The sequence below is a fragment of the Bemisia tabaci genome, chromosome 6, assembly GCF_918797505.1.
Source record: "Bemisia tabaci chromosome 6, PGI_BMITA_v3".
Classification (NCBI taxonomy): domain Eukaryota; kingdom Metazoa; phylum Arthropoda; class Insecta; order Hemiptera; family Aleyrodidae; genus Bemisia; species Bemisia tabaci.
Window position 1 is genome coordinate 16081736 of NC_092798.1, and position 18089 is coordinate 16099824.

The 18089-nt window shown below is 38.1% G+C and overlaps 2 protein-coding genes across 3 annotated transcripts in view; one reads left to right on the forward strand and one right to left on the reverse strand.

Annotated features, from left to right (window-relative positions):
• The window catches only part of LOC109036796 (protein Wnt-5b), a 135804-nt gene extending 130714 nt beyond the window's left edge, over window positions 1-5090 (forward strand). For both annotated transcript variants that reach the window (XM_072301221.1, XM_072301220.1), the window contains one exon: window positions 2933-5090. In XM_072301221.1, the coding sequence (XP_072157322.1) occupies window positions 2933-3120 (188 nt within the window). In that variant the 3' untranslated portion in view covers window positions 3121-5090. The remainder of the gene's footprint in view (window positions 1-2932) is intronic.
• Window positions 5091-7187: 2097 nt separating this feature from the next.
• Window positions 7188-18041, reverse strand: LOC109036792 (uncharacterized). The gene is made up of 8 exons (XM_019051164.2): window positions 17885-18041; window positions 16817-16979; window positions 15618-15877; window positions 15194-15375; window positions 14633-14783; window positions 13420-13639; window positions 8657-11787; window positions 7188-7744 (listed from the first exon to the last, which is right to left on the reverse strand). The coding sequence occupies exons 1-8, from the start codon at window positions 17903-17905 to the stop codon at window positions 7664-7666; spliced, it is 4209 nt and encodes a 1402-aa protein (XP_018906709.2). The 5' UTR covers window positions 17906-18041; the 3' UTR covers window positions 7188-7663.
• Between the last annotated feature and the right edge of the window lie 48 nt (window positions 18042-18089).

Consider the following 18089-nt stretch of genomic DNA (forward strand, 5'->3'; position numbering starts at 1 on the left):
AAACAGCAATTTGGCCTGGAGCGGCACGGTGCAGAGAGCAATGATGACGAGGACTTGAGATGAAAAGGAGGAAGCCCTCGACACGACGCGCGGCGGTCGGCATGTAACACATATTAGCGCCTACAAGACTGCATGAATACTTCACGCATTGCGTCAAATACAGTGCAGTCAGCGTGATACGCATAGCGCCTACAAGACTGCATGAATACTTCACGCATTGCGTCAAACACACTGCGGTCAGCGCGGCGGCGGAAGTTAAAATTATTCAATCACATTTATATTTGTTCTTTCATAATTTTTTTGTTCATTTCTTAGAAATGGAAGGCCTTGTCCACATAGAGATAAGTTTACAAAACTTAACTTTCGCGCAAAGTTCCGTGAAATGTTGCTAGTGTTGAGGCTTTCACAAAAAATTTTGCCCAACACGCAAACGCGTCTTATGCATAACCCCTCCCCCACCCCTCCAGCACGTTCACTTGATGGTTTTTATTGATGTTTCAAAACGAATGAGAAGGGGGCGGCAAAATACAGGTGGCCCATGGCCGAAAAGTAGGTAAATCCGGCCCTGGTTGTAGGTCAGTGTCACAATTTTTTGGGACAACTTAGATCATTTTCCTTCTTAAAACGTTACACTAGGGTGGGTTCATAACCTGGGCATATTCTGTTTTCTCAGCCGAATTTGAAAGTAAAATGTACATATATACACAATGGAGACTTTGCACGCAGATTTTTTTTTCTTCTTTTTTTTATTATTATTTATCTGAGAAAGCTAAGGAATTAATTTCTCAATAATTTATTCAATTTCTTTCTGGCATGCCCTGGTGAAAATTGGCAGTAGAATCTGTGTTCCAAAATACCATAGACCTACAGCCGGCTGTAAGATTTCCAATAGCTTCTATAGCCGGCAACACAATTTCTTATGGCCTTTTATAGCCGATGGCGAGTAAGCAACAGCCTGGCGATAAAATGTATGCTAAACGTTACTAATTACGGATGCTAGGACTTAGTGAGTTTTTGGACTACCGCTCTCTTTTTGGGCCGTAGTATCTTGATTTATTTTGCGAGGAAAGCTCCGTACTTTTGAAGGATGCCTGCCATTCCTAACATGTTGGAGCGCCTGCAATTTCGTATGATACTGTGCAATACCTCTGGTGTGAAATAGTTGCTTCAAGCGCCGTGGTACGCTGCGGCGCGGCGCGGGCGGGCAGCCAGCGCGAAACGCGCATTGGCGCCTACAAACCTAACAGGGATACTTCACGCATTGCGCAATGCGTGAAGTATCCCTGTTAGGTTTGTAGGCGCCAGTGCGCCGCCGCTCCGCTTTGTGTTAGGCTCTAATATTTAATCTCGTGGAGTCAGCGTTTTTCAACTCATGACTTTGAAATGTTTGCACACTCTGTATGGATTATTCTCATTTTAATTGATGAAAAAAAATATGTATTAAAGGAAAATATAATGTGTGTTTTGTAAATATTAAGGTGATTCCGTACAAACTTAAGGATTTACAAAGCACACGAATTTCTACACAATTTCTTATAGCCTTTTATAGCCGATGGCGAAAAAGCAACAGCCAGGCGATAAAGTGTAAAGCCCGGCGATAGGAACTATAGCCCGGCTGTATTAATTTTTTATCGCTTCGTGTAGCCCGGCCGTATGATTTTTTCCACTTCTACAGCCAGCTATATGATTTTCTATCGCCTTCTTCAGTCGGCTATAAGAACTCCTATGGTATTTTTGAAACGTAGCTCCTAATCGAAAATGTTTACCAGGGTGGAAAAAAGTATTAAAAATGGATTTAAAATTGAGAAAATGTACCGCCTGGTGACGTTATCTGGCGGCAATTCCCATTCAAAACACATGTATTTTAGTTCATCAGATCATTTTGTCGTATCCTCTTCTTTAATAATTTTTCGATTTATGAACCGAGGGTATCCTCTTCTTCACTTGAATCGATGATACCACTTAAACCACGAAATTCATTCAGATCAGACTTCTTCAAATCCTCTATTCATAAAAGGAGGAATTTAGTGTTTTTCTTACCCAAGTAGCACTGATCGCGATAAATAGCGATTTTATCGGTTGGTGATCGCGATTATATCGGTGGCAATATATCGAGATATTATCGCATTAAAAATCGCGATTATGGCGATTTTTATTTCGAAAATATCGCGATAAACTGTCGGGCGATAAAATCGAGGATAATCGCTCAGATGTTGATGATCCTGGCGATTTTATCGCCGATAAAATCGCAATATATAGCGATTTTTCCGTTGAGAAATTCTACTTGGGTAGAAGTGCAAATTATGGATTATTTGAAGATAATAATGAGTAGGTACCCCGAGCTCAAAGAATAATGTATGTATCATCAATATGTTGTGAAGCTGAAATTACGATTTTTCCTTAGGCCTTGTCTCCACGAGCCGTTTCACGAGATTTGTCCCAGGGAAAAATCCCACTTACGAAGTTGGGAAAAATATTGAGTTAATCAATATTTTTCCCAGTACCAAGTACCTATGGTACTTGTACCTCTAGGACCCACTGAGAGAAGAAGAAGAAGTGAAAACGAATTGTGCGATATTTTATTCATTACTACATTGTTAATGTTTGTTTAGTTAAAATAATGTGTCTAATTGTCAATTGAGTGCAATTATTATTCTAATCCCGGTTAAACACTCGACTTTAACCACTTTATCTTCCCGCGAAAACTAGTCGCAGGACTGTATGAGCCCCGTCCCGTGGAGACGGTAACTGGAAAAAATCCCAGAAGTTTCATTCCTGCGATTCGAACTTGGGACAAATCCCATGAAAACGTCCCGTGGAGACAAGGCCTTAGCGATGTAGCAGCGAGAGAGGGATTCGGGGATCTTTCTTCACAAGAAGACGCAACCAACGATGGCTGGCGCTGCTAATGATTCCACTTCTGTTGTTTCAGGGACTCAGGGACGGATTTGCAACCGGACTTCGATTGGGATGGACGGCTGCAAGTTGATGTGTTGCGACCGAGGCTACAACACTAAGAAGATGATCGTCAAGGAGCGATGCGACTGCAAGTTTCAGTGGTGCTGCTTTGTCGAATGTAAAACTTGTACACGGGTCACCGAGATCCACACTTGTAAATAAACCTTTCATCAAGTCCGCAGCCTCCCAAGTGGCATTTTTCGAGGAATCAAATTGCAATAAATTTTCATTCAGAAAATTAGCGCGTTAATTTCCTGTCCAGAACCGCGGTAAAAATGCTCCGCACGATTAAGACTAGCGCCCGCAGTGTTCTCTGATACCGCACGCTTTGCCGCAGAGTTAGTTTAGTTGCGTAACCAAACCGAACCCAACGTAGCACACTGGATCGAGTCAATGGGAAGGGTCGGACAAAATATGGAAACTTTAAACGCTGATATAACTCCGTTCGTACAAAACTTTGACGTTCTGAAAGTGGGTCCATTGGTTTCCTCGTGAAATTTGCTTCTGAAAGCACTCCTTGAAATGCAAAATGTGACTAAATAAACATCAAAATTTTCAGTTTTAGTCAAAAATTTAATGTCCGACCTATCTAATTGACTCGATCCACTGTACGTAGGTCAGCACTCTATTATCTCATATAAAAAATGAACGCTAATCTCTTAATCCTTAATCAACAAATGGCCAGTACACTATACTTATGATCATTGCAAATGATTCTTACCAGAGGAAAAGTGAGTGTCGAGAACGTGCAATCCAAAAATTGTAGTTTCATTGCAACTTTGTTGCCAAGCCATTTAACTCCTGGAACTAAAAAGTTTCATTGCAACTGTTTTGCCAAGCCATTTAACTCCTGGAACTAAGAGAATGAGCAGCACGAAGCGACAACTAAAAATTGCGATAATTCAGCAACTTTATTGCGACTTCTTTTGATAGATATACTTGATTTAATACAATTGCAATAATTTGACGCCATTGCCACTCTTAAAGATTAATGCTACTTGGGCTGGAGACTTGAAAATAAATGTCATTCCCTCCCACAGCAGAAAAACAGGAGTTGCGCATCCTATAATACTTCTTCACGATCCTTTCCCTAACAAGGTACCTAGAACTAAGAAAAATACTGTTTATTCTTCATGAAAAGAACTGCCGCGTTTCCTGCGCCTGTGCAGGAGCCCGTCAATTTTCATCATAGCTTTTGCGAAGAAATGCAGATTACATAAAAACTTGCGACAACTCTCTGCGCCAATGTCCCGGCAACTATCATCATTCAGTAAAAAGTATTTGCACAATTTGCTTCTTTCTCCCTCTTGAATTTACATTTGAGGGGCTTGAAGGGTAAGACACATTAGTGCAGTTTTTGAAAAATTTGAGATAATAATGATTTTAAGTGAAACTAGTCTTAATGCATATTCTGTGAAAAATTCGCACTAAAATTCCAGTTTTTAAGCATCAAAAAGTTAGTTTGAACTTTCTTCCGCCATAAGGATTCATGTAATATGAAAACTTCAAAGATGTATTTCTTGAAATAGCAAAAACTGCACTTATGCGCCTTGTCCTCCAAGCCCCTCATATGATGATGAGTGGATTCGCAAGTTCTTATGCAAAAATTGATGGCTCTCCTCCAGAGAATATAATTGAAGTGCAGAGAGCAGGAGGTATCCTTCTCAGGTGCAGAGCGCCTCAGAATCTCCAGGATAACACTTCTTCTAGTGTAAGTAAAGCAAATGCATACATATTTTTTGAAACTTCCTCTGAATATTTTCTGTGATTCTACAAGATTTTGGACTAAGTAAAAATGTCATCATCCATTAGATTCCTCTACAAAACTTTAATTGTTAGTTGAGATTCTGTAACACCGCAACCGAGAGGTGCTCGTCCTGCACCCAGCACCTCAATTAGGTATCATTAACTACAAAGGTACAGCAAGAGTGGGACTCGTAGCAATAAGAAACTTATCAAGTCAGTAGTATGTAGATCACGTTTAAGTTTTTGTCACTAAGATTGTTTGTTTAATTTTGATTTGTACATAAGTAAGGCATATTGTTCATTTTGTACGATTCTAGTGTCTACACTTCTACTTTCTTATCTTAACTTCCTTTGTGTATTTTTTCAAGTAAAACTTTCGATCTAGACTTTTTATCTCAATTCATTTCCTTTATCGTCACCCCTCCTCCTTACTCCCTCCTCCCCCCTAAAAAAAGAAGAACAATGGAGAATTTGCAGGTGTCTGAAATTTGATGAATTTCGTGTTTAAAAGGAAACTACTGAACACGGGGATACCCTTGGTTCATGAATTGAACAATTATTGGAGAAGGTCTGACAAAATGATCTAATCTGCTAAACTACGAGGGTCATCCAAAAAGTAAGGTTCCCTACCTTGTATCTTCCGAACGAAAAGAGATAAATCAAATCGGTAAAAATTTACATATTAGACATACTCTATAGCTTTAAAACAAGCTCAAGTTTTTGAAAATCGGTTGAGGACTTCGCGAGAAAATTCAATTTTACTGAGACGACCTCCTGTCGCCGCGTGCCCACCTCCGAGGTCAGGATGCGCGGAGAGTCGCTTACTTCAGACTCCGCTCATCGCCTCTAAACATCAAATGATAAATGAATTCAAAAGATTTCATTAAGTAGGCCTTACCCTACTTTTTGAGATAGTCTCCGCATCTTTTTTGACATTTCTGGTATCATTACAGCAGCTTTTTCATGCCTTCCGCGTAAAGGTCTCGTCTTGGCTCCAAAACCAGTCATTGCCAGCGATCTGCACTTCCAAATCAGTTGCTTACCCGTGGTAAAATTTTTCCACCAATCCTCCGTACTTTCTTTATTTAGCCTCAGGTGACTTTCGTCTATTCCTGAGATGAAAAATTTCCACTGTGGAAAGCGATTTCTAACCGATTTAGAGGTGCAGAGCGCTGGCAATGACTGGTTTTGGAGCAAAGTCGAGATGTTTTACGCGGAAGGCATGAAAAAGCTGCTGTAATGATACCAGAAATGTCAAAAAGATGCGGAGACTATCTCAAAAAGTAGGGTAAGGCCTACTTAATGAAATATTTTGAATTCATTTATCATTTGATGTTTAGAGGCGATGCGCGGAGTCAGAAGTGAGCGACTCTCCGCGCATCCTGACCTTGGAGGTGGGCACGCGGCGACTAGAGTACCTGTATAGCGAGAGTATGGACAGATGTGAAACTCCGAAAATCCATCAGGCCCTCACCGATGCTTTTGCGAATAAAGTTAGGGCCCAGAAATGCAGCCAACCTATGAATTTCAATTATCCAGAACGATTTACTAATACTATTGTTACGAACCGTCGTTTATTAAGCACGTGTTTGACTCAGTTTTTGCATAAATTTACTCAATTTCGCGAAGAACGCTCATTTCTGTACATTCTTGGCCATCATGGTTAGAATTGGAATCTGCAGACTGGCAGTGAAATTTTGTGCGTTAGAAGTTGGTTAGAAGGGTGGCTGCACTTTTGGGCCCTAAGCCCTCCATGAAGCGATCTGTCCATACTCTCGCTATACAGGTACTCTAGCGGCGACAGGAGGTCGTCTCAGTAAAATTGAATTTTTCTCGCGAAGTCCTCAACCGATTTTTCAAAAACTTGAGCTGTTTTAAAGCTTAGAGTATGTCTAATATGTAAATTTTTACCGATTTGATTTATCTCTTTTCGTTCGGAAGATACAAGGTAGGGAACCTTACTTTTTGGATAACCCTCGTACATGTGTTTAAATGGGAAATGCTGCCATATGATGGCACTTAGCGGTGAATTTTCTCAATTTTAAATCTATTTTTGTATTATTTCCCGTATCAGAAAAAAATAAAAAATACTGTGAAATCAGCTCTTTAAGCACTTTCAGATGAAGCAATAAAAAATTTGCATGCAAATTCTCCATTGTTTTGATACAAGATTTGATAGGAATTCATGAGGGTGGTAGCAAAATTGTGTGGATTAAAGTTTCAGCTGCCTTTAAGCAATAACTTTGCGACTTTAATACCAAAAGGAAAAATAATAAAAAGCAATGCGGATCAATTTGTTGGTTCCCACTTTCAAAACGTCTGTAATTTAATTAAACGATTCTTCTTTTTAAAAAAGTACGCTTTTTGGATGGTTTACAAACTTTACATTTCTTTTAAGCAATTTCGAATTTCGAAAAATTACCTTGAAATCTATGTACCAACTTTACTGGATGTTTGAAAATTTTCATTTATTTTCAAATGGAAGAAGAAATTACTCAGGTATTATTAAAACATAATTTAAATTGGAAGGCGTTTGAACTACTATGTTTCAACGTCTCAAATTGCATATAAAAATCATAAATTGGCATGATATAAAGCCTTCTGCTGTTTTAGTTTTGATCCAATATACCTATTGCTCAAAGGGACAAAATTTTAGTTTGAGAGTCTGCACGTAATCGCAAATGATGGTTTTCAAAGTTGGACATGTAAAACACTGAAAATTTATACCTAATCATTTTATTAGGAAAAATATAATTTAGAGCTTATAAATATATCACAGGGAGTCAACTGTAAAAACAATTGGAAATTAACAAAAAATTATGTGCTAAAAATCGTTGAGGGATTTGATCAATGAAAACTCAATTTTTACCTTCCTATGGCTAGTTGCACGTATATATCATGTGCTAGGTGGATTTCTTAAGATTGTACTGAAAAATAAAGTATGGTTCGCTGGCTTGGTTTATTCTTTCTTGCTAGCATCTTCAGAGCTGTGCGACATTTTTTCCAACAACTCTATCAGAACATAGAACCGACTTTGAACCTGAAAACAGAATTGTAGTTTGTTGAGTCTCAAAATAGGCACACGGTAAAAGAAAATATATTTTAGGGAACAAACATCTCACATGCATACCTACAGAGAGAAAAAAAGAAAAAATCAAAGACAAAGATGGGGAGTTGCTGAGTTCTGGCAATTTTAATTTTCCTGAAATTAAGTATGTAAGAAAAGAAACCACCTTTAGACATAGTTTGAATAAATATCAATGAAGAGCTCTTTTTCTCATTCATAGTTCTTGAGAGAAAAATATGGAAAATTCATTTTTGAACCACCCTTGCACAATAATGCTTCTAAAAGACAGAATCCTTGATGTGCTGCGAAATTTTATAGAGATTGATATTTACTTTTAGTAGATATGTAAAATCAATTGCCTGTTGAGGCACTGCCTGGGCACTTTTTCGCTAAAACTTATGCTGGTAAAAATTTAGGCCAGATGTAATCCAGTGAAAAATGTTAATTTACAACTGACCCGATTTTGAGCAAATGGATAATCCATGTGGTATTTATTGAATAGAACAAAACAGAAAACACAATACTGAGTCAGGGGTACAGAAACTTTCCGATTGATCAATCATAATCGCAAGGCTGCTGGTCGGACAAAATGGGAGGGTTGGAAAAATTGGGAAGGTGAACTGAATGAAGCATTAAATTCGCATGTTCCTATGAGAAGCACAAAGAAATTTGCAAGTTTTTTGAAAAATAGTAGTGAAATTCGCGTCTTCCGTGCCAAAACTCCGCAACTGATGAAAAAAGGACGAAAAAAAGGTCATTAAGCTAAAAAATTTTGGGGGAAATGGGTCTTTGAAATGGGAAAGCCAGTTCAAAAAATTGGAGGGCTAAGAACTTTCTGCACCCCTGCACTAAGTAACTCACATTTTAAACAAAAAAAAACCTCACCTCTTGCAGAGATCTCTCCGGCAGTTGAGTCTGTATCTTAGAAAAAATATCTTGCATATCCGGATCTTTTTGGAAAGTCTGCAAGATTATCTTGTCTTCTTCCATTGTCCAGTCGTTTCCTTGGTCCTTTGCTTTACTCCCTACATAATCACTGAGGTTCACAGAATCTTCCTTCTTAAGGTGATTATCTACAAGTTGACTTTGATGTTCACTGGACATCAATTTCTCAATATTCTCAGCATTCGTTTCTTGCTTCTTACTGCAATCTGGGGAAACAAGTTCATCGCACTTCTGCACCTCTGGAAGCTCTTGAGAAGAATCTGTTATGGAATCTGTTATGTGGCCTCCCGTGAGTTTAACAGCCGAGCCTGACGTGGATATTACTATTCCTCTTCCATTTTTCTGAGATTCAGCAAGTTCCACAGGTAATGCTTCAGCACTATTTTGAATATCGACAAAGGATCTGACTGGTGTTGGGTCTGAAAGTTTCAGGTGTGATCTTTTTTGGCAATCTTTTGAGGAACCCCTTGCAACATGAGGCAATGATCTTTCTTTATTTGATACTATTGTTAAATGAGTAGTAGAGGGATCTTCAATTTTTTCAATATTACTTGTAAAGCTTGAAGGAAAACTGCTTGCAGTAGGTAATTTTTCCGTTCTTTCGCAGACGAAACTTGAGATTTCCTGATTAAACTGGTCCTTGATTAACAGATCACGAAGTGAAGAAAAATTATTTCTCGGTACTTTTTCAACCTCTGAAGAACTGGAAATGATGTTTTCCTCCGTATGGCTGAAATTTACTGAAGTTGGTTCATTGATAACTTCACTTCGGCCTAAAATTGCAGCATTATTGTCCTCTGACAACTTCTCAACTAAAGTAGTGGGTAACGACTTGTTGATAATCTTAACACTTGCACCATTGTGAGGCAAAATTTGTCTGCTAAAAGTTTCTCCAGTTGCTGAATCAGTAGAAATTGATAGAATATCGGTATCAATAACTTTCTCTTCTACTGGATCAGCAGAGAAAAGCGTTACTTTCAAATTTTCGTCTCCTCCCTCTCCGTAAATAAATGATACGCTTTGAACAGCCTCTGACTGAGTCACTATTAAAGGCGTTTCAAGTAACTGACACCTTACCTTAGCTGTATCTAAGGATTCTGTTGCACTGAAATCTACTTCGTTTCTTTCACTGTCAACAACTTCCACCTCCGACTTGAAATTACCGAAGACATCGGCTGAAGTCATTTGACTTGCTTCCTGCGGTTCTTCCTGCATTTCTTCTTTTACTTCTGTCTTGGGACTGAGAAGAGCCTGATTTGCATCTGCTTGAGTCTCGCTTTCTACCCTACTATTGTCTAATATTGGCGCAGAATCTTGGCTGTCAAATTGTTCCTTTTTAGGCTCTAAGATGCTACATTCCTCAGCGGCAGAGAGAGCTGCAAATGTCGGGCTTACTTCTTCAGCCTCCTCTTTAACTGAGCCATTTTCACTTTTAGGGCTAAGTAGACCCTGATCTATATCTACTGGAGTCCCTTCATTGATGCTACATTTTTGAAGAGACTGACTTTCCTTGATGTTTGAAATGATTTTAGTATCTGGTGCTTCCTCCTTCACATCTGAAATTAACTTCGACTGTAGAGCGTCACAAATTTTCAGAGGAGATTTAGGTTCAAAAGTTATGTCTAAAACCTCAACTTTTACTTCTTCCTTCACCGATTTATTGTCCTTCAATGGGCTGACTGACCGAGCTTCAAGATTAGTTTGAGGTGCCTCTTTGTCAAGCTGTTGAGAATCTACATTTTCAAGATGAGGTTTTTCATCTTCATTTTTGAAAATATTTAAATTTGAGATATTGCTATGTGCAGGAACATTTTGTTCAACAAATTCTAGGATTGAGTCCATATTACGGACCTTTACTGGTTTAAAATTCTGAGCATCAGAAGTTGTAGAGAGAACGGTGGATTTCTGATCTTCATCCAGAATTTCTTCCTTTTTAGGACTCATCTCAACCACTTCAGGCACCTCCCCTTTCGGCAGCTGGAAATCTCTTACTTTTTCACTAGAACCATTTAAAATGGAGGGATTTCTGCTTTCAGACACATTCTGATCTATTAAGTCTAGTATGGAGTCCATATTACGAACAACTTTCGGAACTGGACTTACGTTCATTGATGATTTGATATTATCATCAGCGGCATAATTTCTGTCACCTTCTGATTGATGCAAACTTGTTGACTCTTTAGTGTCTGTATTCTTCTCCATATTTGAACTTTCAGGTGAAGAATCATTCAAAAGAGCATCTAAATTGTTTGCCCCTTCAGCATTAGTCAGAAATGAATCAATTTTGGCATCCAGGTTAGAAATATTCAAAAACGAATCGATGCTTAAAGAATCCATGGTAGGTTCAGAGTACTTTTCGGCACATTTTTGAGAACTTTTTGCTGCTTCAAAATGGCTCACTCCAAAAACATTGATTTTATCTATGTTCGATGAGCTTATAAACACATTCATTTCATCGACGTCGGATGAAGTTAAAATTGTATCAACAGTTCCTGAGACATCAGATTTCATGGGCGTGTCAGGTTTGAAAATTTCAGAGCCAGATCTGTCAGAGGATGTATTCATTGTCTCTACTGAAATGTTATGGTTGTCTTTGTTGTGTATTGTCATCAGCGAGTCATCGTCATCTATTCTTTTTAGGGGTATGCACAATCTTTGATCCATTTTGATAGGGCTCTGTGCACTTTCACTCGTGGAGTCAAAGCCTTCAAGGCAAATTGATGCTCTCCTTAGTGGGCTATGAACAGAAAAATTAAACACACTCTCGGAGTCTGCGTGCTTGCTATACTCATTTTGATTGTCAGAAAGTATGTTGTTGAAATTGAGATTACTCAGCTCGGAACTCTCGCTGGGTGACAACCTCCTAGCTAGAAAACAGTCAGGCAAGTCGGTGATAGCATTTTCATCAGACATTATCTTCAATTCTTCAGATCCTTCCTGAGTTCTAGGGTTTTTAACTTTTGCCAAGAGCTTTTCACTGGACTTAAATTTGATCTTGAGTGATCTTGCAGATTTTGGTTTATTGTTAGTTCCATTAATGGTTCTCACTTCAAGAGACTCATCCTCAGATTCTGAAAGGAGCAAACACATAAAAATTAATGACATACAGGGCCGGACTGGCTAAGGCAGCTAGGCAGCGATCGCTGCCTAAGAATTGTTGGCTCAGGGGCCCCGAAGGGGCCCCTGAGCCGACAATTCCTGAATTTATTCTTCAATAAATGAAATGAATCCATGAAAAAGTGAAAAATCCTGAAAAAAATCCTTGAATTTATTCTTCAATAAATGAAATGAATCCTTGAAAAACCCTCGTTTTTTCCAGTCCTTGAGGGTTTAACTCATAAAACCTTCTCTGAGGCCCCTACGGCCGGAAAAAGGTAACCTCAGGGGCCCCTGAAAGGGCCCCTCAGCGATCGAAAAATATGAGCTTCAAGGGCCCTGGAGCGGCCCTCGAAGCTATATTTTCCCGGCCTCTAAGGGTTTTTTACTTTAAACAGCATGACTCTTTCTCTGAGACCCCTATAGCCCGAAGAAGGTCACTTCTGGGGCCCTTGAAAAGATGTCAGCAGGGGCCCCTGACCCTGGGCTCGAAAAAAAGAGTTTCACTTTCAGGGGCCCTTCCGGGTCTCGAAAGCTCTTTTTTCCGGTCTTTGAAGGTTACCCACTTTAAGATGACTTCTTTTTTGAGACGCCCCTACTGGCCCTGCAGCCGGGAGAAGGTAACTTCAGGGGCGGGGCCTCTGAAAAGATACCAGCAGAGGCCCCTGCGTAAAATTTGAGGAGGTTATGTGCTTCTTTATCAACAAGAGAAATCGCCGAATTTTTCAAAAAATATCTAAAAAATGGTGACATTTTCGGAGGCGCTATTTATCAAATTTCAATGCGAAAAGAACCTAAAACTTTTATTTTCAGGGGTTGAATTTTCAAAATTTTCCGGGGGAGGACCCCCGGACCCCCCTCCATCCCTGGGGGGCGACCCCCCATAGAGGCCCAGTTTTTACGTCAGGGGCCCCAAAATCCTAGTAGCTGCCTAACTTTTTTTACGCCAGTCCGACTCTGATGACATATGGAATGGTACTGTTGCAGCAGTCATCGGCAGTAAGCATAAATAACTCAAAATTGACTTTCAACACTAGGCCTGTTATTGATGTATGTCTTCCCAAAGAGACTAAGAACTCTTTTGCTGAAAACATCTATGCGGGATTTTGATTTTGGTCACTTATGATGGACTTAACAACTCAGACAGAAAAAAATCATTTTAAAGGTGCAAAGCTTCATTTGTGATAAAATCTGAGAGTAGTATACATTTTAGGGACTCATTGTCAGCAATTTTTATACTTAAAAATAGAAGAAAAGCTGAAATTTGATCTAAAACCCTAAAAATAATGCACAAAGTAAGGAAGAATTCAAATCATGCAAAAAATCTTTTTTTCTTCCTTGAGGGTTAAAGTTCAACTTTATCGAACTGGTTTACAGAATGTAAGATTGATAGCTTGTTTGTTATCGCCAACTCAAAATGATCCTAACCTAATGCAATTTTTTTCCTCTTCTGCAAATTTCCTTCAAAGGATAAGAGAACCTCTCAACCATTACTTTACTGACTTTCCTCTCTAGGGTACAAATAGAATTTATAGAGAGAACAGACACTTAAAACATCAGTCTGGATATTTTGTGATACAACAGCGGCAGATTTAAATCAGAAGTACCTGTTGTTGCCATGTGGGGTGATGACACATGTTTGATAGGGGATAAATCTTTCTGATTGTGAACATCAGGTTTGCGTCGAATGGGCTTCGCTTTTGGTGTTAGTTCTTCACTATTTACACAAACGCGGCGGAGGGCATCAACTGGATTGAATCCATTGAATTCAACTCTTGCTGAGCGGAGCACTTTGCCAGTCTGGATATACACACGTCCATTGATGTACTGCAAGCAAGTTCAAAAAACAAATTAAACAAAGTCTGGGCAGAGACATGCGCAAATGGCACTTATTATTTAATTTAAAGTGATATACAAGGTAAGAATTGAAGTAACGTAAGACATGTTCCCTTGTCAAAAGTTCATGAAATACATGTTGCATTTATGGAAATTTAATAATACTTAAATTGATTTTTCAAGAAGATATTAGAATTTGTAATTACATTAGAGTTAATTAATTCAAAATTCCTACTCACTGAAAAGACCATAATCAACACAAGTTAGATCAGCCATTGAAAAAAAAAACATTTTCAGGTCAATAACTACAGTCACGTTTCCCATCAAATTATGCCTCCTTTGGTGCCGATTGCTTGTAAACTTTTCAAGTCCTACTCAATACACTGAGAGTATCGATACATACTGAATTAGGTACTTTTTTTTTTAAATTGATGTGGTACCCAATGAGACTCAGTAAAGATTGGTTTTTTGTTGAGTGGTATGTTAGAATTTACAACACAAGAAAGTACTAATTCCTCAATTACAACTTAAAACTGAAAATTTCCAATGTGTCTGCTATGTTCTAGATGAAATTTGGATGGAAATGCTGTGTTGTGATGCTTGGATAACCTTGCCTGACCGGCCTGATAAAGAAACCTTACTCTTGGCATAAAACTGTTCCTGTAATAGTGTTCCTGTTTTGTTTTTTTATCTTAGTTATTTTTTGAACATTTTGCACGGTGTATGTACTCAACAAAAGGCAAAAAATATCCTTAAAAATGTTAGTTTAAAACGTTACTCAGCACTTTTCATTTTTAGGCATATTTAACTGAAAGCTAAGATTTATGATTGGAGGAGAATCATTGCGTCCTCCCACTGAAACCATAATTTGCTGATGAGATAGTCCTGAACGTTGTAAATTTTGGATGAAAAAAAAATTGTAGACATATACACAAATAGAGTACTGGCTAGTAATAGAGTTTCATAGAATGAATAGTTACATACTTTCACTGCGCATCGCTGGCAATGCGTTGCATGAGATGGATGGCAAGAGCAAGGGCAGTTTGCTGACTCCTCTGTTTCTGCTAACCGAATCTCTTCTTCAACTCCACATTCACCATCAAGGTAAATGTCTTCGTAATCATCTAAAACAAAGCTGAAAAAACCAAAGAGCAATGTTATTAAAAAAAAAAGAATCATTTTTCTGGTAGCTTGCCTAAAATAAAAATGAAATAAAATTATGGGCCAATTCGAATGAAGAGTCAATGGTGGCTTGCCAGACTTAAGGATTAATAAAAAATCCTCCTTCTTCCACTGTGAGAGAAAATTTTTCTCTTTGATTAAGAAATTAAAATTTTGATGAGATTTTGTTGACCTTGGTAGGGAACTATTTAAATAAGATGGAAGAACAAAGAAAATCTTGTAGCTTGATTTTACATTTAATCTATTTAAATATTACATAATGAGAAACAGAACTAAGTCTCTTGTCAAGTAAAAATAGAAGTAATTAACTCTTCTCAATATTTTCTAGACACACACTCAAACAAAAAATATCTTCAGACATACCTGTCCGACGGTTTTTCAGAGGGAAAAAGTTGAAGAAAGTACTCCATTAAAAAATTCTTGGTTTTTAGTAATGGTAAAACAGCCTCACGCACTTGTTGCAAGGAAACATCCTCAGACGAGGCAAGCTGACAAAGGACGTCATAGAATTTTCGCACCATCTGAGGTTGCTTTGCAAAACAAATCTGGAGTAAAGAAACACAAAAGCAAAAAAAAATCAAATTATTTAAATAAGAAAAACCAATAAAAGAGATGACTTTAGAAGATATAAGTAGCTGTACATAAAACAAAATAGGAGAGGTGAACAAACTCTATTCAACAGTCATATCGCCACTGAAGAGTGTCACTGTGTCACTGAAGGATACTAAAGAGAATAAAAAAATTGCTTTGAAAAAAAGTAGGCGTAGATCAAACATGAGATACTCACTTCGAATTTCCGAAAGAATTCAATCATTTTCGACAAAATGAAATGGTCCATGAACTTCCCACAAAGGTGGGCTTGATCCGGAGTTAAAAAACAAAGGAACTCCTTGGCAAGAGAAGGTGGCAATAAAGATGAAATGTCTTGGAAGAGATTGATAACTCCTTCTGACGTCCCATCAAAGTCACTCAAAAGTTCCAAAACCTTGACGAAAACTGCCGGCTCCAATTGTTCTTTCAGTTTATTGAAATAGTTGGCAGCAAAATCTAACAGAGGAAAAAAATAATGAATTCTGAGGAAAACAGCAGTCCACAGAAAAGAAAACACATAAGTCTAAAATATTGCTCTAATAATTATAATATAACTTTCTATGAGCATACCTCTCATGAGAGAAAATTTCTGCTAGAATGAGCTTTTTCTCTCTAAAATGAGACTTCAGTTTTATACTGAATTTCGAGCGCATTTTGGCGAAATCTTTCACAAACACTCTACTCATAATAAGTACTGTAGGTCTAATGATGGTGCAAATTTTGTCAATGCCTCCTTTTTTTAAAAATTATTATTACTAAAATTTTCCGAAAGCCACAGCATAGATGGACGTATTTCTGTCAAACGGAACTAAGCGCCAATTTGAGTTCCTTTTGAGGAATTTAGAATGCCGGATAGCGCGTTCTGTCAAACGGAACTAAGCGCCATGGAAAAGCATTGCGAGTGTAGGACAGAATGGGTCCGACGCCCGGTTCCGCCGCCAATCCAAGCCCCCCTCTACCTTCCTCCCCCTATGGCGCTTAGTTCCGTTTGACAGAAATACGTCCAGATATGAGTTCCTCCGAATCTGAAACCCAAAATGAATTTATGCCATAAGGGTTATAATTGTGATGATTGTCATAGCTTGAATGTAAGTGCATTTCAATCAAAATGAACTCCAGCGCTTTACCAAGCACTTGTTGACCTGCTAATAAAATAATGAGTTGAGGAAAAATTTTAAGAGAAATTTAACAGAACAGCAATCGTTTTAACCACATCATGAAAGTAATGGAGCTGTTTGATCAATCTTTTGTACATTACTCGTTACTAAAAAGCTCCCTAAAAACGGTTTACAATTAACCCTCAATTCGATCATGTATGATTATTTTTGAGAAATTTGCCCACTCAGATGATGTTCTTCACAGAACTTTGCTTTTTTCCTTTAAAGAATTATTTACTTTGTTCTCGCTCCTTTTGACATGCATCATCGGCGGATACAAGTACTGCTAGGTCTTTCAATTGCTTGCGCCTCTTTGGGTTGATAGTGGGCCCAACTTCAAGTCTTCTCTTACGGACCGTTGTACTGGCAGCCATGAGCGCTGCCAATTCATCCTCATCATCCTGTAAAAACAAAAGATAACATTTAAGCCACAAAGAGAAGAGAAGAGAGAGTTTCTGGGTTAAGCAACCAAAAAACTATGTTGGCATGATGAAAATATACTTGCAACTTCTCATGGGTAGAGCAAAATTTTGTACTTCCTCCAGTACAAAACTTATCATAGTCATCAATTATAAACAAACAAGGCTGTCAATTTTACTTTCTCCTGACTAATTATTGACGAAGTTGACAAATTCTCCTCATACCTTGTCATCCAGCAACATTCATCAACTTTAAGCACGACTGAGGCTTGCTCAGCGCATGCTGAGACAAAAGTCGAATCATGATTCTATCAACACTCATAATTGATACCACTTTAATGCATGTATTCAGCTAGTGATTAGTCCTGGTTAGAGCCATCATCAGATCAGATTCAGATTTCTTTATTAATAAAGAAAATACATGATACAGTATTGAGTACTCACAGACTGACACACATCATAGACTGACTTTGTCTCAATATGTGATGAACAAGCTCTGGTTGGACTCAAGAATTTGGAAGATGTCCACGAGCAGCAGACATTTTACTTTGAAAACACAACTTCGCTTGTCATGAGAATGGTCAAGTAAATTTAAGGAGTTCATGAATGAAAGTGGTCTATCATTGAAAGGAAAAATGTCTCTAATAAATAAAGCTCTCCTTGACATCGATAGATAGTCAAACATATGATAAAGAGCCTACAAACTAGATTGAGAGAAAAAGTAATGCTATCATAATTACAAATCGAGAGGCCTTGAAGTTCTTGTAGAATACATATTAAAGAAATGACAACCAATACTGGAAAAATCTGGCGATAAAAATGAGAGCAAGAACGTTGTGATAGAGGTGGGAATTATTCATCATCGTGAAACATAATAAGAAACTAACCTTTGGTTCATCAATATCCATAATGTCTACTAAGGAAAAGAACTTTCCATAAATAAATTAAATAATTATAAAAATACAAAGATTTTTGGAAGATACTAGAGAAACCCTATGAAAATTCACTTCACTTCCACCATTGTCACTGATAATTGATTTTGTTTGTTTACACTCCTTATCTACTCAACGTTGAGCTCCGGAGAAATGCACC